Source organism: Polypterus senegalus, chromosome 4 (genome assembly GCF_016835505.1).
Source record: "Polypterus senegalus isolate Bchr_013 chromosome 4, ASM1683550v1, whole genome shotgun sequence".
Taxonomy (NCBI): Eukaryota; Metazoa; Chordata; class Cladistia; order Polypteriformes; family Polypteridae; genus Polypterus; species Polypterus senegalus.
This window is the reverse complement of record NC_053157.1, coordinates 232,353,493-232,381,295: the sequence shown is the minus strand read 5'-3', so window position 1 is coordinate 232,381,295 and position 27,803 is coordinate 232,353,493. Positions and strand designations below refer to the sequence as shown.

At 39.8% G+C, this 27,803-nt stretch overlaps 1 protein-coding gene and 1 pseudogene across 1 annotated transcript in view; both read left to right on the top strand.

Moving 5' to 3' along the window:
- The first annotated feature begins 38 nt into the window (after positions 1-38).
- LOC120528135 lies at positions 39-7,169 on the top strand (annotated as a pseudogene).
- A 5,788-nt stretch (positions 7,170-12,957) lies between these two features.
- LOC120528148 (zinc finger protein 721-like) overlaps positions 12,958-27,803 on the top strand; it is a 90,872-nt gene continuing 76,026 nt past the window's right edge. Inside the window, exons 1-2 of the mRNA XM_039752209.1 lie at positions 12,958-13,143; positions 26,016-26,543. Of these exons, the coding sequence (XP_039608143.1) occupies positions 26,129-26,543 (415 nt within the window). The 5' untranslated portion in view covers positions 12,958-13,143; positions 26,016-26,128. The remainder of the gene's footprint in view (positions 13,144-26,015; positions 26,544-27,803) is intronic.

The following is a 27,803-nucleotide window of genomic DNA, read 5'->3' as shown; positions in this document are numbered from 1 at the left end:
CGCTGTCGTCTGTCAAAAGACAGCAAATTACTGTAAAATTGTATTTGGAGAAGACCCCGTTGCACTGTGGGATATTACATGCTCAGAGAGTGGAAGAAAGTAATAAAATGGCGTTGTAGTGTGCTTGTTACTTATACAAACGGTAATTAACTTAACATTCATTGCCTTTCTCCATTATCATTATAATAATTTCTGTTTTGTATTGTTAGAGAGGAAGTTATGCAGTCATTTTAAGACTTTACCACGGAGTGTATTAGAAAACTTACATACTGCGCGCTTTCAGTTTGTACTTTCTCACATTGTTTGAGTACGTGCAGTTTCGTTTAATTTCAGTTTGTGCATTTCTCAATCTACTTTAAATCATGCCTTTCAATATATATTAATGTTTACAGCTGTAATTAGTGATTTCTTTCATAAAATTTAAGTTCTAGCATTTTCAAACCGTTTCATTTTGTGCATTTTTTTAACTCGTGTCTTATCTTATAGCTTCAGGAAAGCGTTTTCATATTGTTTCAATGTCAGCTTTTTCATGTAGTTTTAGTTCATGTATTTTTAAACAGTTTTAATTTGTGCATTTTGATTAAGTTTATGTGCTTTTGTTTTCAACTGTGATTAAAGATGTTAGCTCAGGAATAGCATAAATATATATATATAAATATAAATAAATTAATTTATGGTAAACTCCACAGGCAAAAGTAATACATGGAAGCAAATGTATTGATTTAAGCACGGTTGATAGAAATTTGACTTCAAATGGTATTTTAATGGATTCTTACTGGTTTAACTTTTTTTTGTAGATACATAGTGTAGTTTTTTTTGTGTGTGTGTTAACATTTCCCTTTGGGATCCAAACCATATTGCATTTTCCACATTTAAGTTATTGTTAGCTGGTCTGTGTTAGAAAAGGCAGTCTTAGCAAGGTATTTTTGACTCTATTAGCCATTAAATAAATTGCCTATCAATTCACAATGTTCCATTGTAAATTTAGTAAGTGCCAGTATATCTGTAGTAATGTTACTCAGTTTATTCAACACACAAAGCTGCACAGTAACACTCCCAATTATCATTATCAGTGTGGTGTGCCTACGTGTTCTCGGATGTACCGCAAAGCCAGTGTTCTGAAAACACACATATATAGAGACCATAAGGAAGCAGTTCCTACTCTGCGGCACTACAGGCAGTTCATTACACCTCTAAACTGTGTGGTTCAGTCATGTGAAGTTAAGTGTGACGCTTTGACCTCTTTCATAAAGCATTTAAAATCACACATAAAACAAGGACTGAAAATCAAATGCCCATTCAGAGGTTGTGAGAGCATTTTTACAGTTAAGTCAAGTTTAGCCTCGCATATTTCAAGGAAACATAGAGGCTCAGAGGACCTAGATGATTCAATTCTAGATACATCTGTTCATGGATCCCTTTGGTGTTCCTAGTCAGACAGATTCAAATATTTTTGATGAGGATGATTGTGAACCAGAAAGGCCACTGGCTGTGGATGAAACTTTGTTTTTACAAAACATTACACTTCTTTATCTGAAATTACAAGCTAAGGTATTGTTACCAGCAAGTACCATACAGACAATCATTGAGGACTTTCAAAATGCCCATGACATTGGACTTTCACATTTACTTAAGATTCTGATTGAGAAATTGAAGGCACTTGGAATTCCAGAGGCCACTATAAGTGACATAATTGATGAAATGAACAGGGGATCTCCTTAAGATGTATAACAAGGAACTTCTAAGTACAGAACAAAAGAGAAAGACTGTATTTAAAAAGAATTTTAACTATGTTGAGCCCGTACCCTTGTTTCTCGGCACTGATGAAAATGGCAAAGAATGCTTTGCCCAGTATGTACCAATACAAGAGACTTTACTTGCATTGTTCAAAAGCGAGTCTGTAAGAGAACAGTATGCTTAGCACATTCTCAAGCATCCACTGAAAATGTCTATAAGGATGTTGGAGATGGAGAGGGAGTTCGAAGTAATCCACTATTGAAAATAGAACCTTCTTCTATTGGTTTGATTTTATATCAGGATGCCTTTGAGGTTGTAAACCCACTTGGTTCAGGGAGAAAAAAACATAAAGTTTTAGCTGTATACTTAACCCTGGCTGAAATTTTGCCACATAATAGATCCACTACAGCTCACATGCAACTTGTTCTCTTATGTAGGGAGCAGAACTTAAAATACTTTGGAGTGACCAAAATTTTTGAATCTTTGATCAAGGACCTCAAATTTCTAGAAGAGAGAGGGATTTTGATAAGTGATGGCAGATTTGTAAAAGGCACTCTGATTGCCATTTCAGGAGACAACTTGGGATCCCATTGTATTGGAGGTTTTCTGGAAAACTTCAGTCGGGCTGATCGTTTTTGCCGCTACTGTGAAATAGATAAAGCAAAATTTATTAAAGAACCATACTTGTGTGGTGCTGTGAGGACAATACAGTCATATAAATGTCATGTTCAGGGTTTAGACCCTGCTGTATCAGGTATCAAGTGTGACTCTCCTTTTAACCAACTTTCTTATTTCCATGTTTGCCAGCCTGGGCTCCCACCGTGTCTAGCCCATGACTTGTTTGAAGGTATTGTGTCGTATGACCTCGCTTTGTTTGTTGGTCATTTAATACATGAGAAGCACTTCACTTACTTGCAATTAAACAGATGTAAGAACCAATTCAAATATCAGGGAAATGATGGCAATGACAAACCTGCAGATGTTTCCCCTGGTAGTGAACGACTAAATGGACATGCAGTTCAAAATTGGTGTTTTCTTAGATTGTTACCTCTCTTGATAGGTGACAGAATTCAAGATCCCTGTGAAAACGAGGTATGGCAACTCCTTTTACAACTAAGAGAGGTAGTGGAGCTTGTCTGTGCACCAGCTATTGCAGCAGGCCAAGTAGCATATCTCAAAGTCATAATTGAAGAATATCTACACAGTAGGAAAAAGCTTTTCCCTAATCACCCTTTAAGGCCTAAGCATCATTATATGTGCCATTATCCTGAACTTATACTCCACTTTGGTCCACTTATTCGCCTTTGGACATTAAGGTTTGAAAGTAAGCACTCATTTTTCAAAACATGTGCCAGAAAGCTACACAACTTTAAAAATCTGTGCAAAACACTGGCAGAAAGACATCAGCTTCTTCAGGCTTACTTGAGTGCAGGCAGCCTGTTCCCTCCAGTTGTACAGGTACACAGGGGTACACAGTTTTTTGTGAATGATTATAATGACAAAATCAGAGAATCTGTTGCCAGTTATAATTTTGAGTCACAGTCTACAGTGGCAGGCAATGAAGTGACTGTGAAAGGCACAGCATACAGGAAAGGAATGTTTGTTTTGCTTGGAAGTAGAGATGAAGAACTTTATGTTGGGAAGATTATTCTGGTCCTTACTGTCCACGATTCTGCATACTTTGTTACAGAGAAGCATACCTTTGTGAAGTTGAGAGATATAGGTGTCTATTGTAAATTAGGAGTAGTCCAAAAGGATTATGTTTGTATAAAGCAAGATGATTTGCTTGACTACTACCCACTTCCGGCTTATAATGTGTGTGACCTACTGCTAATTGTTCTTCATCATTCTTTTTTAGAAATTGTGTAAGTAGAAAGGATAGATAAATAATGGAGTAGGAAGAGTCTGTGAGGTTCTTTTAAAGAACACATATATGTATATAGGACTTTGTATATATATGTCTTTTAAATAACATCTTTGTATTGTGGTGAAAGTATTATAGAAGGATATGATTCAGAAATTGCCTTTGAAGATTCCAGCACATTTACCTATAAATGAAGAGTTAAATTTTCTAATGCAATTGAAATCAAACTGAGATAGGGATAGTCTGTAGTTTGTGAATGCTTTCACTTCTTGGAGTACTCACTAGTGCCTGAATAAAACATAAAATCATACAGAGATACAATTGTAGCAAATAACGCATTACTGATAATAAACAAATAATCAAGGGGTTTTATGAATTAATTGGTTGATATTTGACTGTCTGCTCCCAACTCTCTTTTAGAAAATGAGTCAAGACATAAGGGAAGTGGTGCTATCTATTTTGCCAAGCCTCTCAAATGAATCCTTAACATCTCTTCTTGAACGGTTAGAAGAGCTTGGTGTGGAAAGCAGAGAAGACCTTGCTTTTGTACAAGAGAAGGATCTGGAGAAACACATTAGGCCAATCCAGTGTCGCAAACTGTTAAACAGCATTAAAAATGAAGGTAAATATATATTTTGATAACTGCCATTGGTAAGCTGAACAATTAACACTGAAGTTCAAAGATTATTGAAGGGCGAACTCATTGACCTGAAAAATCATGTCTTTCTCTTACTAGTGTCCTTCATTCTGTTTCTTTTCAGTGGCTACCAATATAATATATTGAACAGGAAGAATGTAATTTATCATAAATTAATTTAGTGTGCTGCTTTTTTGTTTTTTCCATTGATCTTTTTTGCTATCATCTCTAGGACTTGTAACAGTTCAAAGTGAACTGGATGCTGCTGCCTCTTCATCCCTCTCATCAAGCCCCATGAGCACTCCACTCATCCTATCTTCTAACTCCTCAAGCAGTTCAAACTCCTCTGTTTCTTCGTCCCCACATCCTGGCAGGCCATGGTATGCAGAGTTCAAAGTCAATTGGAATAGGATGCCAGCAGCAATTCAAAAAGCAGTGGCAAATCAAACAAGACCATCACCAGGAGACAGAAAAGATATGGTGAAAGCAGTGGTAGATCAGATGCTTGAACATGATCTTAACCCAACTAGAGCAATGTGTCACAGCGTAGTCCGAGGAATTGTAAGGGAACACCCAAAAGTTTTGGATGTTGGAAAAAAGGAGACATGGTTGGAGAGGGCTGCCACTCTCTTCTTCAGCAAATTAAAACAAGAGTGGAATATAAAAACAGAACAAATACTCTTGCAAGGCGACGCAGAGAGAGAAGGTCCCACACTAATGCAGCAGGGGAGGCAAGAGGCCCTGTAGATCAGTATGGATGTGTGAGGTGGTGTCCTGTAGAACTGCCAGCTGGAGAAACGGAGGCATCATTAGATGACATGAAAATGCAGCTACTTAAAATATTCTCCGAGTTAGGGATGAGTGGAGCAGAGAAAGCTGAACCTCTTATGGAGAAGACCTATATCCACCAGCGCCGATACCTTAATGGAGTGCCTGCACCACACATTGCACAAGTTCAGAAGGAATGGCCTTTCCTTTTCTCTCAAAGATGTCTTTACTCCCACTTTAGGCTTCTAACAGACATATCTATCCTCAGCAAGCTGCAAGAGGCACTGGACAATAAAGGCAGTACAATTATAAAGTTCTGCCAGGAACTAAGCCATCATTCAGGAATTCAGGATGTGCTGTCTAAGTTTGAACCAGAGGTTTCAGTTAAGGCTGCATGTGTCCTTCTCCTCCTGATGGCATACTTTAAGGAGCCCAAGGATGCAATCCTACTTCAAGCAGATGTAAGTAATTGTTTTACAGATAGAAAACTGAGTTTTGCTTACAATAGACCAGGAACCCAACTGGCATTGAAAATGCTTTAGAGTTGAATTTATTTTTTATATTTTTCTAAAAATTAATGCCTTGAAATTTTAGAAAATTAATATGGTATCTTGAGGAGTGCTGGATGTGCTTGATTTTTTATATAGCAGTAAATGTTCAGTATTCTATATGAAGAACTAGTTTGATAGAAACAATAAGATGAATATGATGGCTCAACTCAACCTGACTAAGAGTAAAAAAGGTAGGTGCCAATGCTGGAACTCGGGTAGACAATACAGTATATTAACCTTCATACTTGTATTCATACACTCTTAATCTCCCATGTAGACACACAGTTCTCTGACTACTGAATTTTAGTAAAATACACACCTTGCTAAATCTACTGTAGAATTGTGAATCACTGGGGTCAAGGGATTTTCTTCTGCCATCATTTTTACTCTTCAGTAAGGGATATACAGTACACACTGTACTGTACATATATCCAGCATATTTTAAAGTTATGTATTACTGTATTTTACAGACATGTGCCACAGGTGCTGATGTTCAGAGGACAATGATGCTACCAAGCACACCCCGCTTGATTATACAAGGTAATGTTAACAACACATGTAGCTTATAGTGTCAGCAACTTTAGTAGTATGTAAACCTGTATTACCTTCTCATATATGTTTTGAAGGTCTGTGCAGCTGCTCTTTACTTTGCAAAGACCAGAAGAACAGCGTGCAGACCTTTAATAGTTGTAATCTAAGACCCTGTGTTAGCGACCCATTCCTTTCACACTGTTGTTCATTAAGAATTCCACTTCTTTGCATAAGTACGTGATGAATATCTTTTTTATTTCAGATGACATGATGAAGCCTAAAGCCTGGATGTTGTCAATTGAAGGACAAGTGGTCATGGGACCACATCATGATTTTGTCAATGGTATTGCTACAATCTTTGCAAGTTATTACAACTTTAACTTGCAGTATCCTGAAGATGCCTCATCCACATTGGAGTTTATCCAAAGGTAAACTAACACACTGACATTGTAGATAACACTAGCAAGGGTAATAGTGAGACTAGTAAATCACCACAACATTGTTAAAATGGCAGAGAAATTGTGTTTGGCTTTCCTACTTAGGAGGAGTGTTAGGCATCAGTATTCTGTAGAAAGGAACAGCACTTAATGTCTTTTGAAAACAGTGTGAAATAGCTCAAATAAAACTAATAGCTTCTATATTTTGTTTACAGGTGTTTTTTGGGTATTAACCCAGAGTCGGGCTCAAAATCAAAAAAGAAACACGGACACATCAACCAACAAGTCTGCACACTTTTGAGGAAACTAATTGATTTTGAATGGATGTCAATGTAGACATTTTCAGAAAGGACTCCTAATAATTCAAATTGATTTAAAGTGTTTTAATCCCCTGTTTTGCCTCAGTTTAATTTCTATCTTGCTGTCTTTAAAAATGTTACACTGCTTTATAATTACATTTTTGTTTTTTAACATTATCGTTTAAATGTTAAACACTGGAGTTTATATCTTTAATTTAATTTCTTAAAATATACCTTTTAAAAGGGAAATGCTTTCAGAATTATTGATTGCTTTTCACTTGACCCTTTCAGATGTCTGCATATCTGGAAAAAGTAGCACATATTTACAAATAATACACTGTTGACTACTAGACAGCCAATAATAACTGCGGGCACTGAGGTACAGTATGTGCAAGTTGTTTACTACAGAGGATTTTGATATACAGTACAGTAAAAAATGTGTTTTTGTTTCTTGTACATATACTTACTGTATGTGAGGTTTAGATAATTTTGTTTGTGCAATTTAAAAAAAAAAAAAGTTGAACTGCCTGTTAAGACTTTTATTGAATTTAAAAGTGTATACTTGAGGTATTCTGTGCATTTAACGTTTGAAGAAACACTGCTGAATAAATATGCAAAACACATACAGTAATGTGTTTTTGTTTTTATTTTTGTTTAACTTTATTAATTTTCAATAATTTAAAGATTATATGTGTTGTAAAGTGACTGATAAAAGTCTAATCCTGACTACAGGGACACTGATGGAAACATTTTGTACAAACATCATACAGAAAACCACAAATGCAAGGAACAAGTGAACAAGTAGTGAGATGGACAAGGGGACTTTAGAGACCTTCAGAACTTAACTTGATGTAAATTTGGGAAAATTTGGTAAATAGGATGGGTGATCAAGGTTGTTTTAATGTCCTTTACAGTATTTAATGTTGTTATTGCACCTGTAAATTTACAGTAAATTACTGGCTACTGAGTTGCATTACTTTTACAGTTAGCATGTAAAAATACAGTAGATTAATGTAAATTGAAAATGGTTAATTATTGTAATTCAACAGTAACATACTGCTACATCACAGTAATTTTCTTGCCCAGTTTACTGTGAAGTCACAGTGTGGTATGGTAATTTTATTGTAATGTACTGTAATATGATACAGTAAAATACTGTAAAAGTAATGCAACTAGTAGCCAGTAATTTACTGTAAATTTACAGTGAAATTTTTTACTATAGTTCTGTCGTGAAAAGCGGACAGACAGACATTGAATTATATATATATATATATATATATATATATATAATATATTGTGACGCGTGCCGTCGAATAAACACACTCAGGAGCCGCTTGTCCGGGGAAGTCTTTCAAATGCCGACTGGCTTTGTATTCAATATGCCGCAATATAAACGATGCCCTGCCGCCGCCCGTTGTCTGGGTCACGGGGACACCTTCAAAAATAATAAAGACACATCACCTTCGTCCTATCTACCTCTCTTAAAACGTTTACTTCCTTTTTTCACCTGATGCTGTTCTCCTTTTTGCTCCAGCCCCTCCAACTTCCACCTGCGGCCACCACCCTCCCGTTGTTATCACGCACCGTTAATTAACCCGGATGCCTGTCACTCAACTCTCTCCAGGGTGGTGCCCCAAGACCACACCAACACTGCTTCCATTCCTTACAGCCCATGCAATGGCAAGACACGTCACAATATATAAATATAATATATGTGTGTATTATATATACTTTTGCCACTCACAACTATGTAATATTCGATCATTTTCCTCAATAAATAAATGACCAAGTATAATATTTTTGTCTTAATTTTTTAACTGGTTTCTTTTTACCTACTTTTAAGACTTGAGTGAAAATCTGATGATGTTTTAGGTCATATTTATGCAGAAATCTAGAAAATTCTAAAGGGTTCACAACCTTTCAAGCACAACTAGGTATATATAATATGTGTGTGTGTGTGTGTGTGTGTGTATATGTGTATATATATATATAAAACTGCTCAAAAGAATTAAAGGAACACTTTTTAATCAGAGTATAGCATCAAGTCAACGAAACTTCTGGGATATTAATCTGGTCAGTTAAGTAGCAGAGGGGGTTGTTAATCAGTTTCAGCTGCTGTGGTGTTAATGAAATTAACAACAGACACACTAGAGGGGCAACAATGAGATGACCCCCAAAACAGGAATGGTTTAACAGGTGGAGGCCACTGACATTTGTCCCTCCTCATCTTTTCTGACTGTTTCTTCACTAGTTTTGCATTTGGCTACAGTCAGTGTCACTACTGGTAGCATGAGGCGATACCTGGACCCTACAGAGGTTGCACAGGTAGTCCAACTTCTCCAGGATGTCACATCAATACGTGTCATTGCCAGAAGGTTTGCTGTGTCTCCCTGCACAGTCTCAAGGGCATGGAGGAGATTCTAGGAGACAAGCAGTTACTCTAGGAGAGCTGGAGAGGGCCATAGAAGGTCCATAACCCATCAGCAGGACCAGTATCTGCTCCTTTGGGCAAGGAGGAACAGGATGAGCACTGCCAGAGCCCTACAAAATGACCTCCAGCAGGCCACTGGTGTGAATGTCTCTGACCAAACAACCAGAAAGACTTCATGAGGGTGACCCAAGGGCCCCATGTCCTCTAATGGGCCCTGAGCTCACTGCCCAGCAGCATGCAGCTCGATTGGCATTCGCCATAGAATACCAGAATTGGTAGATGGACCACTGGTGCCCTGTGCTTTTTACAGATGAGAGCAGGTTCACCCTGAGCACGTGACAGAAGTGAAAGGGTCTGGAGAAGCCATGGAGAACATTATGCTGCCTGTAACAACATTCAGCATGAGCAGTTTGGTGGTGGGTTAATGATTGTCTGGGGAGGCATATCCATGGAGGGTCACACAGACCGCTACAGGCTTGACAAAGGCACCTTGGCTGCCATTAGGTATCAGGATGAAATCTTTGGACCCATTGTCAGACCCTATGCTGGTACAGTGGCTCCTGGTGCACGACAATTCCTGGCCTCATGTGGTGAGAGTATGCAGGCAGTTCCTGGAGGATGAAGGAATTGATACCATTGACTGGCCACCACAATTTCCTGACCTAAATCCAATAGAACACCTCTGGGACATTATGTTTTGGTCCATCCAATGCCACCAGGTTGCACCTCAGACTGTTCAGGAGCTCAGTGATGCCCTGGTCCAGATCTGGGAGGAGATCCCCCACAACACCATCTGTCATCTCATTAGAAGCATGCACCGATGTTGTCAGGCATGTATACAAGAACACAGGGGCCAAACAAAGTGCTGCGTACAATTTGGAGTTGCTGCAATTCAATTTGGGCAAAATGGACTAGCCTGCCACATCATTTTTCACTCTGATTTTTGGGGCGTCTTTGAATTCAGGGCTCTGTAGGTTGATCATTTTCATTTCCATCAAACGATGTGGCATCCTTTCGTTCCTAACTCATTACCCAGTCTATATCAGTATAGATATCCAGGAGGATTTCTTTTTCCCATTGAGATCTGATGTGTTTTCAAAGTGTTCCTTTAATTTTTTTGAGCAGTTTATATATACACACACACACACACATATATATATATATATATACAAACCGGATTCTAAAAAAGTTGGGACACTAAACAAATTGTGAATAAAAACTGAATGCAATGATGTGGAGATGGCAAATGTCAATATTTTATTTGTAATAGAACGTAGATGACAGATCAAACGTTTAATCCGAGTAAATGTATCATTTTAAAGGAAAAATATGTTGATTCAAAATTTCACGGTGTCAACAAATCCCAAAAAAGTTGGGACAAGTAGCAATAAGAGGCTGGAAAAAGTAAATTTGAGCATAACGAAGAGCTGGAAGACCAATAAACACTAATTAGGTCAATTGGCAACATGATTGGGTATAAAAGAGCTTCTCAGAGTGGCAGTGTCTCTCAGAAGCCAAGATGGGTAGAGGATCACCAATTCCCACAATGTTGTGCAGAAAGATAGTGGAGCAATATCAGAAAGGTGTTACCCAGCGAAAAATTGCAAAGACTTTGCATCTATCATCATCAACTGTGCATAACATCATCCGAAGATTCAGAGAATCTGGAACAATCTCTGTGCGTAAGGGTCAAGGCCGTAAAACCATACTGGATGCCCGTGATCTCCGGCCCTTAAACGACACTGCACCACAAACAGGAATGCTACTGTAAAGGAAATCACAGAATGGGCTCAGGAATACTTCCAGAAACCATTGTCAGTGAACACAATCCACCGTGCCATCCGCAGTTGCCAGCTGAAACTCTACAGTGCAAAGAAGAAGCCATTTCTAAGCAAGATCCACAAGCTCAGGACTTGTCACTGGGCCAGGGATCATTTAAAATGGAGTGTGGCAAAATGGAAGACTGTTCTGTGGTCAGATGAGTCACGATTCGAAGTTCTTTTGGAAATCTGGGATGCCATGTCATCCGGACCAAAGAGGACAAGGACAACCCAAGTTGTTATCAACGCTCAGTTCAGAAGCCTGCATCTCTGATGGTATGGGGTTGCATGAGTGCGTGTGGCATGGGCAGCTTGCATGTCTGGAAAGGCACCATCAATGCAGAAAAATATATTCAGGTTCTAGAACAACATATGCTCCCATCCAGACGTCATCTCTTTCAGGGAAGACCCTGCATTTTTCAACAAGATAATGCCAGACCACATTCTGCATCAATCACAACATCATGGCTGCGTAGGAGAAGGATCCGGGTACTGAAATGGCCAGTCTGCAGTCCAGATCTTTCACCTATAGAGAACATTTGGTGCATCATAAAGAGGAAGGTGCAACAAAGAAGGCCCAAGACGATTGAACAGTTAGAGGCCTGTATTAGACAAGAATGGGAGAGCATTCCTATTTCTAAACTTGAGAAACTGGTCTCCTCGGTCCCCAGACGTCTGTTGAGTGTTGTAAGAAGAAGGGGAGATGCCACACAGTGGTGAAAATGGCCTTGTCCCAACTTTTTGGGATTTGTTGACACCATGAAATTCTGAATCAACATATTTTTCCCTTAAAATGATACATTTTCTCAGTTTAAACTTTTGTTCCGTGATTTATGTTCTATTCTGAATAAAATATTAGAAGTTGGCACCTCCACATCATTGCATTCAGTTTTTATTCACGATTTGTATAGTGTCCCAACTTTTTTGGAATCTGGTTTATATATATATATATATATATATATATATATATATATATATGTGTGTGTGTGTGTATGTGTGTGTGTATATATAAATATGTGTGTGTGTGTGTGTGTGTGGAAGCGAAGGTCTGTGTTACGGTTTGTATATATGTAGCTAGACATCCACAAAAGGAGAAAATGAGTCACGTGTTAGTCATAAAGTCTCTCTTTTTTTTTTTTTTTAACTTTCTCTTATACTAATTTTAGGGAAAGTATTGGAATCGTCCAAATAATCAATGTATCTTGACATTTTAGACCTCCCTGAGTCCAAAAACACTATTTTTTTTAATTATGTCTGTGTCTCTCTGTGTGTGTGTAAACACAATAACTTGAGTACAGTTTCACTTACGTCAATCAAATTCTGCACACATGTAAGTATTAGGTACAAAACGTTCCTATGAACTTTTGAGCTATTTCCACTAACCGGTACTTTACCTGAATCAATCAATCTATCTATCTATCTATCTATCTATCTATTAAATAGTGCCTTTCACATTTATCTGTCTATTTGTCTCTATATAGTCTACTATTCCATTTTCATTTTACCTTAATTTCCGTTCACCTCTTTTAAGGATTCTTCTTTTCTGGCGCTTCATTAACGTTAATTCTTGTTTTACTATTTTGGAAGCAATTTTAGCTACATATCTGGATGAAATTGTGCCATCAAAGTGTTACCATTTTCGAACTCGCTTAATCCACATCAGGAACACGGCCTCTGGTGCTGATTCTGGCCGAATGGCATGCAAGGCCAGAAGCAGCGCGCCAGTTTATCGCCAGGACTTCTATTCAAAAGACGGCACTCTATAAAAAGAAAGCTTTACTACTAATTCGCCCTCTGTACAGTAGATGGCAGTATTTACCCACTTATTGTCATCATTCACCATTCAAAAAAAAAAAAAAAACAATGCCAGGGACAACTCCCTCCCGTCGAGTCGCACGTTGATGACTCGTTTTGTTTCTCTTTGTTTGATTCCGCGGGCTGATCGCAGTACGAGGCGTGTGCCGACACTTTCTTAGAGATAAAAACGATCTGAAGCAGAGAAGAGGAGAGACGGGGAAAGGAAGGACAGCCAGGTGAAACAGGAGGAGGAGGAAGAGGAGGAGTGCCGGTGAGCAACGGGAGCATCGAATGGGGTGGGGGTACCGGGTGGGAGAAGAAATAGAAAGACAAAGACAACGTTGTATAATGAAGAGAAAATGAAACAAGGGAGAATACAAGTGAGCGTTGAAAAGATGAGATGAGACGATAACGAGACGCGGTCCATCCGTTTTGCTGTTAAATTGCTCCTCGCTTGCATTCGCCTCTCGTCGTTTATGCAGGCCGCGGCTCCAGCCATTCATTCACCCCTCCATGTAATTGCCCGGGTTTAGTGGCCGCTAAAATTGAAGAAAAAGAAAAAAAATAAATAAATTTCACAAGAATGTACAAACCCACCAAGTCACGTGTACATTCGACTTTATCGGATATTTCCTTCAAGCTTTTTTTTTTTCTTTTCTTTTCAGCACGTATATTCCTAATGTGTACGCAAATTATTTGAAAATTGTAATATGCATGCATGCAAGAGAAATCCAACCCCCCCAACACGAACCCCGGGGTTAGTTTCGAATCCCCCGCTAGCCCAATGTGCAGGTCTTTGAGATCGCAGAAGAAACAGCTGCACGCGCCCACGGGGAGAGCAGATGGGATCGGGAAAACGGCTAATCCGTATCACCATCAATTACACATACAAATACAATAAAATAATAAAATGATTACAAACATATCGATGTTAATACAGCTGAGGCCCAAAGTCTCCATACAGGTCAGCAGAAAACATTCACACTCAGCCTTTCACAACTCCATCCATTCCCTGTGTTAAGTCAAATAGGGGTCTCTGCCTTATGTCTATCAGCTAACAGACAGATTGATTTCAGCCTTTATTTACTCGATCAGATCTTTGGTGACTAAACAGTTCCCATCCATTTTGGTTAACAGACCTTAACATTCAGTGTTTCTCAAGTCCACACTTATTATATTACCTCAAAGTCCCAGTGTTAAGCCAATTACACTGAAAAAAAAAATGTAACGATTCACACTTAATATTTTCAATCTGAGCCAATATAATTCTTTTTAGCTTACTGATCCCACAATTTTTAAGTTGAGGCAAATCATTTAGAGTGATTGGGTGCAATTCACTTGGTTTTTTTTTACTGAAGTGAATCTACTGTATTTTTTAAGTTGTTCTTCTTTTTTGGCAGTTGGAAAGCCACCAAACTGGAAAGTTCGACTGAAAGACACAAACGGCCTCTCAAACACAGCACACGAACAACCTAAAATATTAAGTTAAATGAAATAGGATTTTTATCTTTATTCCCTCCACCGTAACTCACTTTGGTACAAACATATTTTTTTACTTTGATTGAGATCTAAAACCAAATATTTCAAGCTACAACACTAAATGACTAATCTTAAGTTGCTTGAAAGAGAAAATTTACGTTGAATGAACAACATCAATGTTATACTTTTTTTCAGAGTAGGGGTCTCTTCTTTAATTTGTTAAGTGGCCATACCACAAAAATACCCTAGTGACTGGCTGATCTTGACCGTATCTTACTCAATCAGCTCTTCAGTGGGTCAAAAGTTAACACCCACCAAGCTGAACGTCTGATTAGACAGATCCCAGAAATGGAGGTCCGGACTTTTAAAAGCCTCTGATTGTCTTCATGGAGTTCATTGCCATAACTCCTGTGGTGTATTGTAGCCCCCAAAACTATTAGACTCCGTGCCTTGTCGCCTTGGGGGGTGGACTTGGGGGGTATCTGAGAAACTCAGCTAAAACCTCAGAAGAAGAAGACAAACAAAAGGTGGTACGTCCCCACAAGTCTGGTTCCTCCTAAGGTGCAACTTAAAGCATAATTGTACACAAATCCAAATTTCTAGTACGCACACAGACAACGCATTGTTCAGGAATGGAGGCTCACGTCACCTAGTAGTATGGTGGACAGTAGGACTTTGGGGGCTTTCAGAACTCCACTTGATGTTGTTGTTTTTTTTTTTTGTTTTTTTTTAGAAGAATTAAGAGCAGAAGACTGGTGAGCCTTTGCTGGGCTCGATGGCCTGTTGTCGTCCAGATTGCTCAAGTGTTCCAAATGCAAAACCACACCAGTATAGTACACCATTAAAAAATAAAGGTGCCAGAGTGATGCTATTGGTTTGGGGGCATTTTTGGTTCCCAAGAGACACATCCACATGAGGGTTCCAGAAAGACCGGCGACAAGCTCCATACAGTAAATAACCAGGAATAGATGGTAGCAGCTCAGTGAATTACACATTACGGCGTAATTTGAAAACGGACTCTTGCTTATTCACATCTACATTTATTTGCTTGGCAGATGCTTTTATCCAAAGCGACTTACACATGTGGTAAACATCACCGAGTAACATTAGGCTGGGGCCTGTTTATTCAGCAAGTGTAGTTGGACCGGTAACAAAAGTCGTTTGCCACAAGATGCGATAACTAGTAGACTTACAATCCAACATTATAATCGATAAAGCAACTAAACTTAAACAAATTCTTCTTCTTCTTTCAACTGCTCCCTTTAGTGGTTGCCACAGCAGATCATCTGGCTCTGTCACACCCATCACCTGCATGTCCTCTCTCACCACATCCATAAACCTCCTCTTAGGCCTTCCTCTGTTCTTCTTACCTGCCAGCTCTATCCTTAGCATCCTTCACCCAGTGTACCCAGCATCTCTCCACTGCACATGTCCAAACTAACTCAATCTCGCCTCTATGACTTTGTCTCCCAACCTGAGCTGACCCTCTAATGTCCCACTTCTAGTCCTATCCATCCTCGTCACACCCAATGCAAATCTCGCCATCGTGTTCAACACGTGTACCATATGTGGACCATATATACAATTTTGTGAACAATTTAAGTATACACATAGCAGTACCATTAGTGTTAACATTATTTTGTCTCACCCTGTTCTTCTCTGCCACTCCCGACTTCCTCATACAATACCACAGCTCCTCTCTTGTCACCCTGTCATATGCTTTCTGCAGGTCCTCAAAGACGCAATGCGACTCCTTCTGGCCTTCTCTAAACTTCTCCATCAACATCCTCAGAGCAAACATCACATCTGTGCTGCTCTTTCTTGGCATGAAACCATCCTGCTGCTCACTAATCATCACCTCCCTTCTTAACTGAGCTTCCATTACTCTTTCCCATAACTTCATGCTGTGCCTCATCAATTGTATCCCCCTGTAGTTATTATAGTCCTGCACATCCCCCTTACTAAACTTAAACAATATAAAGGATCACAGAGCATAGTTTTTTATTTTTATTTATTTTGTTTATACAGTAATCGGTTAGCCAGATACAGAGCATCCGGAAAGTATTCACAGAGCATCACTTTTTCCACATTTTGTTATGTTACAGCCTTATTCCAAAATGGATTAAATTCATTTTTTCCTCAGAATTCTACACACAACACCCCATAATGACAACATGAAAAAAGTTTACTTGAGGTTTTTGCAAATTTATTAAAAATAAAAAAACTGAGAAATCCCATGTACATAAGTATTCACAGCCTTTGCCATGAAGCTCCAAATTGAGCTCAGGTTCATCCTGTTTCCCCTGATCATCCTTGAGATGTTTCTGCAGCTTCATTGGAGTCCACCTGTGGTAAATTCAGTTGATGTGACATGATTTGGAAAGGCACACACCTGTCTATAGAAGGTCCCACAGTTGACAGTTCATGTCAGAGCACAAACCAAGCATTAAGTCAAAGGAATTGTCTGTAGACCTCAGAGACAGGATTGTCTCGAGGCACAAATCTGAGGAAGGTTACAGAAAAATGTCTGCTGCTTTGAAGGTCCCAATGAGCACAGTGGCCTCCATCATCTGTAAGTGGAAGAAGTTCAAACCACCAGGCCTCTTCCTAGAGTCATCTAAACTGAGCGATCAGGGGAGAAGGGCCTTAGTCAGGGAGGTGACCAAGAACCCAATGGTCACTCTGTCAGAGCTCCAGAGGTCCTCTGTGGAAAGAGGAGAACCTTCCAGAAGGACAACCATCTCTGCAGGAATCCACCAATCAGGCCTGTATGGTAGAGTGGCCAGACTGAAGCCACTCCTTAGTAAGAGGCACATGGCAGCCCGCCTGGAGTTTGCCAAAAGGCACCTGAAGGACACTCAGACCATGAGAAACAAAATTCTCTGGTCTCATGAGACAAAGATTGAACTCTTTGGTGTGAATGCCAGGCGTCACGTTTGGAGGAAACCAGGCACCGCTCATCACCAGGCCAATACCATCCCTACAGTGAAGCATGGTGGTGGCAGCATCATGCTGTGGGGGGCAGGAACTGGGAGACTAGTCAGGATAAAGAGAAAGATGACTGCAGCAATGTACAGAGACATCCTGGATGAAAACCTGCTCCAGAGCGCTCTTGACCTCAGACTGGGGCGACGTTTCATCTTTCAGCAGGACAACGACCCTAAGCACACAGCCAAGATATCAAAGGAGTGGCTTCAGGACAACTCTGTGAATGTCCTTGAGTGGCCCAGACTTGAATCCGATTGAACATCTCTGGAGAGATCTTAAAATGGCTGTGCACCGACGCTTCCCATCCAACCTGATGGAGCTTGAGAGGTGCTGCAAAGAGGAATGGGCCAAACTGGCCAAGGATAGGTGTGCCAAGCTTGTGGCATCATATTCAAAAAGACTTGAGGCTGGAATTGCTGCCAAAGGTGCATCGACAAAGTATTGAGCAAAGGCTGTGAATACTTATGGACATGGGATTTCTCAGTTTTTTTATTTTGAATTAATTTGCAAAAACCTCAAGTAAACTTTCTTCACGTTGTCATTATGGGGTGTTGTGTGTAAAATTCTGAGGAAAAAAATGAATTTAATCCATTTTGGAATAAGGCTGTAACATAACAAAATGTGGAAAAAGTGATGCAGTTGGGAATACTTTCTGGATGCTCTGTATTCACAGAACAGATGGCGTTCAATTGCTTCTTGAAACAATGAGGGACTCAGCAGTTTAGATGGAGGTGGGCAGCTCGTTCCACCAATTAGGAAATACACAGAAGAAGAGTCTGGATTGAGACTTGGCTTCACCAGATGCTGTTGCCTGGTGGACCCGAGTGGGCGAGCAAGCATACAGAACCTCACCAGTGTCTCCGTATACTAAAGTGCTGACCCATTGACTGCTCCATAGGCCAGCATCAGGGATTTGAACTTAATTTGTGTTGCTACAGGGAGCCAATGTACTGACCTGAAGAGAGAAATGACATGTGTCCATCTCAGCTGGCTAAATACAAAACAGGCCATTGCATTCTTGACCGTCTTCAATGGCTTGATGGCACTTGCTGGTCCTCCTGCCAGAAGTGAGCTGCAGTAGTCCAGACCAACCTGGACCAGACGTTGTGCACCATACTCTGTCAGATGAGATCCAATCTTTCGGATGTAAGCCCGAACTTGCATGAATGACAAATGGCAGAAATGTGGTAAAAAAAAAAAAAAAAATAGCTGTTCCTCAATCACCACCCTAAGATTGCGAACTGACCTTGTGGGTGTTAATGACTGACAGTGAGCCAAGCTGTGAGTAGACTGGCTGGCCGGGATCACAAGAAGTTCAGTTTTTGCCAGGTTGAGTTGTTGATGGTGGTCCAGCATCCAGGTTGGTAAGACGTGCAGAGACTCTTAGCTGATGTTGTGTGGTCTTCAGGAGGGAATGACACAGCACTGATAAAAGAGAACCCATGGGATTGGATGATGGAGCCCAGTGAGGTGGTGCGCAGAGAGAAGAGTAGAGGACCCAGCACCGATCCTTGGGGTACACCTGTGCATTTGTGAATGCAAATTCTTCTCCCTGCACTGTTAAAAATAAAAGTGCTGGAGTGGTTCCCTAAAGACCCTTCCTTAGAACTTGCATTTATGTGGATCTGTAACAGGCTACACACAAACAACCATGAATAGATGGTAAAAGATTTATGAAATACCAGTAAGTTTTAATGATTTGAAAAGGACTCTTGCTTACAATTGCATAAGTCCCGGTGTTCTTAATGTATAAGTGTCCTGCTAGGTAGCCTACCATACATTGTAATTTCATATAAAAACCACACAAAGAGCAGAGAACCTCTGCTGAGGCCAATGTACGGCTCATTCATCAAAGCCTATGGAAGGATCATCAGCTGTAACTTACCACACATTCAAGTCCTATACGAGTCCACGGCAAGGAGGGTGGCCAACCAAATGAACCTTCAGGCAGAATAAGAGCAATTCCTTCATAGGAGCTTCCTGAAAAGGAAAATCTGTGTGTCCACAGGGAGAGGGTTGGGGTTTCAGATGAAAGATCGGACAGCGACCTTATGTGCAGAATAGCTGGAATTTTGTTATAATAGTATGAGCAGGAATCAGCTGTGTACTTCTGGATGAGTTATGCGCAAGCGCAGAGTGCGGTGCGGTCTTCAAAAATCGGGAGTGCTCTCCTCTCGACTTTCTGGTATACTCAGATATGGGGATGGATATTCGAGGAGTAAACTGCAAGGCAATGATTATATTTTTATATTATGTACATTAACGAACCATCAACATCAAATGAGTAATATATTGAACAATCATTATACAAGTAAAGTTGAATAAATCGCACTCTGCAGCTGCATGAATAAAAATGTACCACTTCCGGTTTGCGGAAATAGCCCAAATGTTAATAGTAATCTACATTTTGTACCTAATACCTGTATGCCAAATTTGGTTAACTGAAGTGAAAGTGTACTCAGGTTATCGTGTTTATACACACACACACACAGACTGAATTCCAAAAACGGTATTTTCGGACTCATGGAGGTCTAAAACGTCGAGATTCATCAAAATCTGGAAATGGAATTTTTGGAGGATTTCAAATACTTTCCCTATACTTCGTATACGAAAAAGGCAGAGAGGTCTAAAACGTCGAGATTCTTTAAAATCCTACTTCCTGTACTTCGTATGCGAGAAAATAAAAAAAAGGACCGGTTTTGCACCCGGTTTTCCACATGAGGGCGCCATTTCACCTCTTTGTGCCCTGCAAGCGCTGCATAAAGAAACGCGCCGGCAGAGCGCAACCGCCGTCTTCACTGCTGTGTTTCGTATTGCGTATTATTAACAGAGGTGGGTTGAGTAGCCAAAACTTGTACTCGAGTAAGAGAAGCGTTACTTCAGAATAATATTACTCAAGTACAAGTAAAAAGTAGTCATCCAAAAAATTACTTAATTAAGAGTAAGAAAGTACTTGGTGAAAAGACTACTCAAATACTGAGTAACTGAACATAATAAATGATTTATTTTTTAGAAATATTGTAATAAGACAGACAAAAATATAAAATAATGTGCAAATTCTGGTATTTCCAAATAATAAAAAAATCTGTAAAAATAAATCACATCTTTACAAAATAAAAATGTACAAATAACACAAAGTTGCAAATCTCTGTTTTTCACAACAAAGCTTTTGAAGCCGATACCTACAGCAGGTAACATGTCTGTTTGAACAGTGCAAACTACTTACAGTGACGAGATATCCTGTACACTGACAGTATAACATTGCATATGCACTTTGTGGTGTAGTGGGTCCGTGGCTTCAAAAAAAAAATCCATAAAGCTGTGTCACTCTCCGTGGGCACAATTGCACCACCGCGGAGAGTTAATGAGGTAGTTGGAGCGAGTCGCACCTGCACATGCGGGTCCGGTCGTTATCAATTGATTTTTTGGCTTCCTGTGGCGTGTGATTAAGGCCCACGGAGATGGGAGTATGTATATATACGGGTCAGCACATAAAAGAAAGGGGAATCAAAGAAAAGGAGAAAAGACATGAAAGGCAGGCTTGGGAACGACGATTTGGTTCTTTAGCGGTGAGCAGGAGCCCCGCATGACTAAAACGTCTCTCACAGGCTGCAAGACGCAGGAAGTTTGTGTGTGGTCATGTGACTGCATGGCTATGTCTGATTGGTGAAACAGTCATGCAGTAGATCCACTGGCAACTTCTCTCCTGCAAAAATATAGTTTAATATATAAATGTAAAAAAGTAATGAGTCGAGTGTTGCCCAATGTAGCGGAGTAAGAGTAGCATTTTTTCTTCACAAATGTGCTCAAGTAAAAGTAAAAAGTATAGTGCAGTAAAACTACTCTTAGAAGTACAAGTTTTTAAAAAACTTACTCAAGTAAATGTAACAGAGTAAATGTAACTCGTTACTACCCACCTCTGATTATTAAAGAACTTAACAGCATACTATTAATACAAATTTAAGGGCACACAACAATTCATCGTTTAAAGTAACCTCTTCAGCACTTTTTTCTTATGAAAGATCTCAATGTTGTATAATTGATTATTCATCAAGCAAAATATTATTTTAGTTTTCTCAAACTTTTTAGATTTATAGCTGTAAGAATAAATTATTGATGGCAGACAAGAGGGAATGGTAATGCAAGTAAACATTGTGGGGTGAATGAGCAAATGATGAGGCAGGGCAAAATCCAAATTCTTGGGGCTCCAACTGGGTATAATCCCATTTTATTCACAAAAATAATAATAGTATGGAGAAGAAAAATATCAAAAAGTATGTTCTCACAGACACTCTCTACTATAGGGCTAATTCCCTTTAATTATCTCTCTCTCTCTCTCTCTCTCTCTCTCTCTCTCTCTCTCTCTCTCTCTCTCTCTCACCAGTCTCACTTTCTCTGCTTTTCGCTTCCTTTTACACCATGTGGACCATAAGTGGCAGTTTTTCGAGACTGTGAGGGGTAAAAGGAGAGAAGACATCCCGGGGTAGTAACACAAACATTAGGAGAGCTTAGATGGTGATCCTTTGGAATTCATGCCTGACCTCATCTGAATTATCTTTCGAATGTATTATTGGAAGGACATTGTAGTAGGAAAATGTAACATATATATATATATATATATATATATATATATATATATATATATATATATATATATATATTATATGATGACTTTGAAAGGAGAAAAACTTAAAAGATCTGCAGTACGTTACTGTAAAGTTTCAAATAGTTTTACTATTCTTTTCACCTAAAGGTTATTTCATTAAAACGTTTCATTTACATGTATATACTGAGCATATGATCCAAAGCAGCTTACAATGGAGGTCAATGGTAACGTCAGTCTGAGGGACTGGGACAGGACAGGCATACAAAAGTGATCATCGCAAATTGGGAAAAAAATACACTGCCTAGATAATAAAAGCCAGACAGAAATTCCACAAACATTAGTGGTAAACGCTTCTCAAACACAGCATGCAGCTCGTGCCACCAGCCAGGAGCTCCACATAAACGAAAGGAGTCAGGATTGAGACTTGAGGCCACACAGAGGTGCGGCATCACAGCAGACCTCAGAGGTCAAGATGGAGCATAGGACCCCAAAAGTGTCTCCATATATGTAAGGGGCTGACCCATTGACTATTCTGTAGGCAAAAATTAAGGATTTGCACAGGGAGCCAGAGTAGTGAGCCAAAGAGAGGAGAGATGTGATCCATTTCTTATATAATGATATTTGATTACAGCTGGAGAAATCTTGTACGCTCAGCTTTAAACAAGTTATAAAATGTATGCATGGTGTAACACTCAGGTACATTGGAGGGCTGTGCAGGCAATGTAAGCCTTCAATGGACTGAGTTCAGTACATCGGTTCTAGAACCTTCTGAATCCATTTCAGGGTTGGGGTGGGGCCAGAAGGCATCCCACCAGGATTGGGATAAAGGCTAAGAATTGGTCAGGGCAGGGCTGGTAGTCCATCCTAAAGATCGCTCACCCACACACATTATTCACACGCTGACAATTTGAAATTGTGAATTAATATAGCCTAAGATTAAATATATATATATATATATATATATATATATATATATATATATATATATATATATATATATATATATATATACTGCTCAAAAGAATTAAAGGAACACTTTTAATCAGAGTATAGCATAAAGTCAATGAAACTTATGGGATATTAATCTGGTCAGTTAAGTAGCAGAGGGGTTGTTAATCAGTTTCAGCTGCTGTGGTGTTAATGAAATTAACAACAGATGCACTAGAGGGGCAACAATGAGATGACCCCAAAACAGGAATGGTTTAACAGGTGGAGGCCACTGACATTTTCCCTCCTCATCTTTTCTGACTGTTTCTTCACTAGTTTTGCATTTGGCTACAGTCAGTGTCACTACTGGTAGCATGAGGCGATACCTGGACCCTACAGAGGTTGCACAGGTAGTCCAACTTCTCCAGGATGGCACATCAATACGTGTCATTGCCAGAAGGTTTGCTGTGTCTCCCTGCACAGTCTCAAGGGCATGGAGGAGATTCTAGGAGACAAGCAGTTACTCTAGGAGAGCTGGAGAGGGCCATAGAAGGTCCATAACCCATCAGCAGGACCAGTATCTGCTCCTTTGGGCAAGGAGGAACAGGATGAGCACTGCCAGAGCCCTACAAAATGACCTCCAGCAGGCCACTGGTGTGAATGTCTCTGACCAAACAACCAGAAAGACTTCATGAGGGTGACCCAAGGGCCCCATGTCCTCTAATGGGCCCTGAGCTCACTGCCCAGCAGCATGCAGCTCGATTGGCATTCGCCATAGAATACCAGAATTGGCAGATGCACCACTGGTGCCCTGTGCTTTTACAGATGAGAGCAGGTTCACCCTGAGCACGTGACAGAAGTGAAAGGGTCTGGAGAAGCCATGGAGAACATTATGCTGCCTGTAACATCATTCAGCATGAGCAGTTTGGTGGTGGGTTAATGATTGTCTGGGGAGGCATATCCATGGAGGGTCACACAGACCGCTACAGGCTTGACAAAGGCACCTTGGCTGCCATTAGGTATCAGGATGAAATCCTTGGACCCATTGTCAGACCCTATGCTGGTACAGTGGCTCCTGGTGCACGACAATTCCTGGCCTCATGTGGTGAGAGTATGCAGGCAGTTCCTGGAGGATGAAGGAATTGATACCATTGACTGGCCACCACACTTTCCTGACCTAAATCCAATAGAACACCTCTGGGACATTATGTTTTGGTCCATCCAATGCCACCAGGTTGCACCTCAGACTGTCCAGGAGCTCAGTGATGCCCTGGTCCAGATCTGGGAGGAGATCCCCACAACACCATCTGTCATCTCATTAGAAGCATGCACCGATGTTGTCAGGCATGTATACAAGAACACAGGGGCCATACAAAGTGCTGCGTACAATTTTGAGTTGCTGCAATTAAATTTTGGCAAAATGGACTAGCCTGCCACATAATTTTTCACTCTGATTTTTAGGGTGTCTTTGAATTCAGGGCTCTGTAGGTTGATCATTTTCATTTCCATCAAACGATGTGGCATCCTTTCGTTCCTAACACATTACCCAGTCTATATCAGTATAGATATCCAGGAGGATTTCTTTTTCCCATTGAGATCTGATGTGTTTTCAAAGTGTTCCTTTAATTTTTTGAGCAGTTTATATATATATATATATATATATATATATATATATATATATATATATATATATATATATATATATATATATATAACCTTGTCTTGATCATGTCTGGCTGTAGTAATTTTCATAAATTGGGACTTGTAAAGCTATTCAGTTATGACAAATTTTAGAGGATAACAGAAGTGAAAGGCGGACTTTATGGCCACTATGAAGATCACGCGAATGTGGCACCTCTGTCAGTAAATTACAGTGTCAGTGAAATAGTCAATTGTTGTAATCTGCAGGTAATGGTAGATGTGTTGCTGCTGTTGATTTGCTCCATACACGGCAGGCTTACACGCCACATGGTGCTTCATTCCTATCTAGACAACCTTTTGTTTTCATTGCTTGAATTTTATACCTTTATGGTTAGTAAGATCATTTAACATAACTGCTACAACTTGGAACGTAAGGAGGACTTAAGGGCTCGTGCACTTGCTCAAACAGATGAGGAGACTTCATGAAGTTCAAACAATGGGCTGATGCAAAGGTTTCCATGTGAGCTGAGCTGAAAATGGCCGACAAAGGATTGGCCACCCACCCGTGCACTCAGACAACCAGTGACAACGACTCACACAGGCACTCTGCTGGTGTTTCCTTGGCTTGTACTGGCGATCTGTTTGCCATCAGTAGAGGCTATCAGAAGTGAAAAAGGCAAAAATATGCATACCAAGGTAAAATTGATACAATAAAGTGATTTCCAGTTGAAGCCCCTCTGAGTGTTTCTCGGTTTTAAGATTGTCGAGTTGACAGATACGTTAGTCTCTTTCATTGAGTTCAAAACATCTGTTTGAGATATCGGAATGATAATTTAACCGTTCCAACCAATTTCCTCACAAATTAAGTCTGTCAGACTTCGCCAAAATTGGTTTATGGGGGATTGTGTTGTTTTAGTCTACACTCAACAACCCATATTGATGAAGTGAAAACATCCATCCATCCTTCTTCCAACCTGTTATATCCTAACTACAGGGTCATGGGGGGGTCTGCTGGAGACAATCACAGCCAACACAGGGCACCAGCAGGGCACACACTAAGGACAATTTAGGATCACCATTGCACCTAACCTGCATGTCTTTGGACTGTGGGAGGAAACTCACGCAGACACGGGGTGAACATGCAAACTCTACACAGGGAGGACCCGGAAAACGAACCCGGGTCTCCTAACTGCGAGGCAGCAGCGCTACCACCGTGCCACCATGCTGCTCAAGTGAAAACATGTTTTCAGATATTTTGCAAATTTATTAAAAATAAAATACTGAAATCTCTTGCATATACTCTGAAAGTCAAGCAGGCTTGATACTTTCTGAATTCACTGTATATACTGTACAAGGAAAATTCATAGCATTTCAAATCCCTCAGGGAAAACATAGCTGGTAATTTTCTCTGTTCTCTAAAATCGTGAAGTTATCTGTGAAAGGTTCTCAAGTTGTCCTCGATCACTTTGTGAAGAAATTCTATCACATTTTTATTTTGACAGATGAAAAGGAGCCTCCACAAGTTGCAGTGAGGTGTAATTGGCTGTCCACGTGAGAAAGGAATATTAGAAGAGAACAGCAGACACTTAGGGTGGAGAAGAGTTTTACACGGAGCATGGATTCAGCCAACAGTGATGGAGTGGATGAAAGGCTGGCAAACATTAAGCAAGAAGATTGTGAATGGGGTGCACCAGAGGACCTGTGTATAAAGCTGGAGGATTGTGAAAGGAGAATTTCGGTTTTCAAGGAGGAGGAGGAGTCAGAGGGGGAAATTGTTCAGGTTAAAGTGGAGGATTCGGAAGATTTCTCAGTAAGTCCTGAACTGCAAAAACATGAAACTGTAAATATTTTCAAGCAAGATATGGCTGATGAAGCTCATTTCAGCTTACAGCCCTGGTTCACCAATATGGGACGACTGGCTGTCCAGCAGAATTATGTAACAGTGAAATCTGAGTTATCTGAGTTTGAGGAGAAAATCACTGAAGGAAAGACAACAGAAGGAGAAGACTACGCTAAGAATGTGGGGATATGTAAGTAAAGTGATTACATGTGGAAGAAAGTGAAACTGAGAACATTGACATGTCTTAATGGTGGTTGTCTTGGTTTTGTTTGTAAGTGGAAATGAGAGCAGTAGACTTTAAGTAGGGGATAATGGCTCAGATGCACGATGCTTTGCAATAGCTGACCTAACAAATCTTAAACTGAAAGAATTTCACTGAGCACAAAAGATATAAAGTGGCCAGTACGTGATATTCACTACATAAAGCTGCAGTAAATATTCTACAAGATTTAATTATATATATATATATATATATATATATATATATATATATATATATATATATATATATATATATATATATATATATATATATATGCAGTAAATATTCTACTATATTTAATTATATATATTTTGGTATATTAATATTAATTATATTTATACTGTGTAATTATATATATTTATATATATATATATATATATATATGTGTGTGTATATATATATAGATAGATAGATAGATAGATAGATAGATAGATAGGCCCTTATATATACCTATCTATTTATCTATCTATCAGCTCTCCAAACCCAACACAGGCACAAGTTCAGCACAACACACAGGCTTTCTTTGTGGGAAACTCTTCCCAAATGTTTCGCATCAGCACAAGACAACAAAGCACAATACAAACTTCAAACCACCAAACGTTTCACAGCAATACTTTGCTTGCCAACTCTCTTGGCCTCCACTCCTCCTCCAGCTAGCATTGTCTGAATGAAGGCAGCAGACTTCTTTTATGCTGCACCCAGAAGTACCTATTGGTGGTCCATTAGCCTGGTCCGGAAGCACCTCCAGGTGAATCATAAACCCGAGGAAGTAGGAGTCCTCAATCCCTGCAGCATGTATGGATCCTAACAGGGCAGAGTTGCAGAATGCCATGTCCTGTGCTGCCCTGTTAGGAACCCAAGGCACCACTGCAACAGAGGGGGGCTGCTGTCTAGCATTCCAGGGAAGATAATGCCCTAAGTACATTCTCTCCCCAGGTCCTTCCAGTACACAGACATCCCAGCCGGGTAGAGATGCCAGCTGTCTGCCTATATATATCTCATTAATCCTGTCCTCTGCATCCACCTACTTATTGCTATGCATTGCCTTGCGTTCCTGAAAGTCTAATCATTTTCCTCTCATATGGATTCCTTTTGGTGATTCATATGCTCCTTTTGTGGATTTCCAAATATATATATATATATATATATATATATATATATATATATATATATATATATATATATATA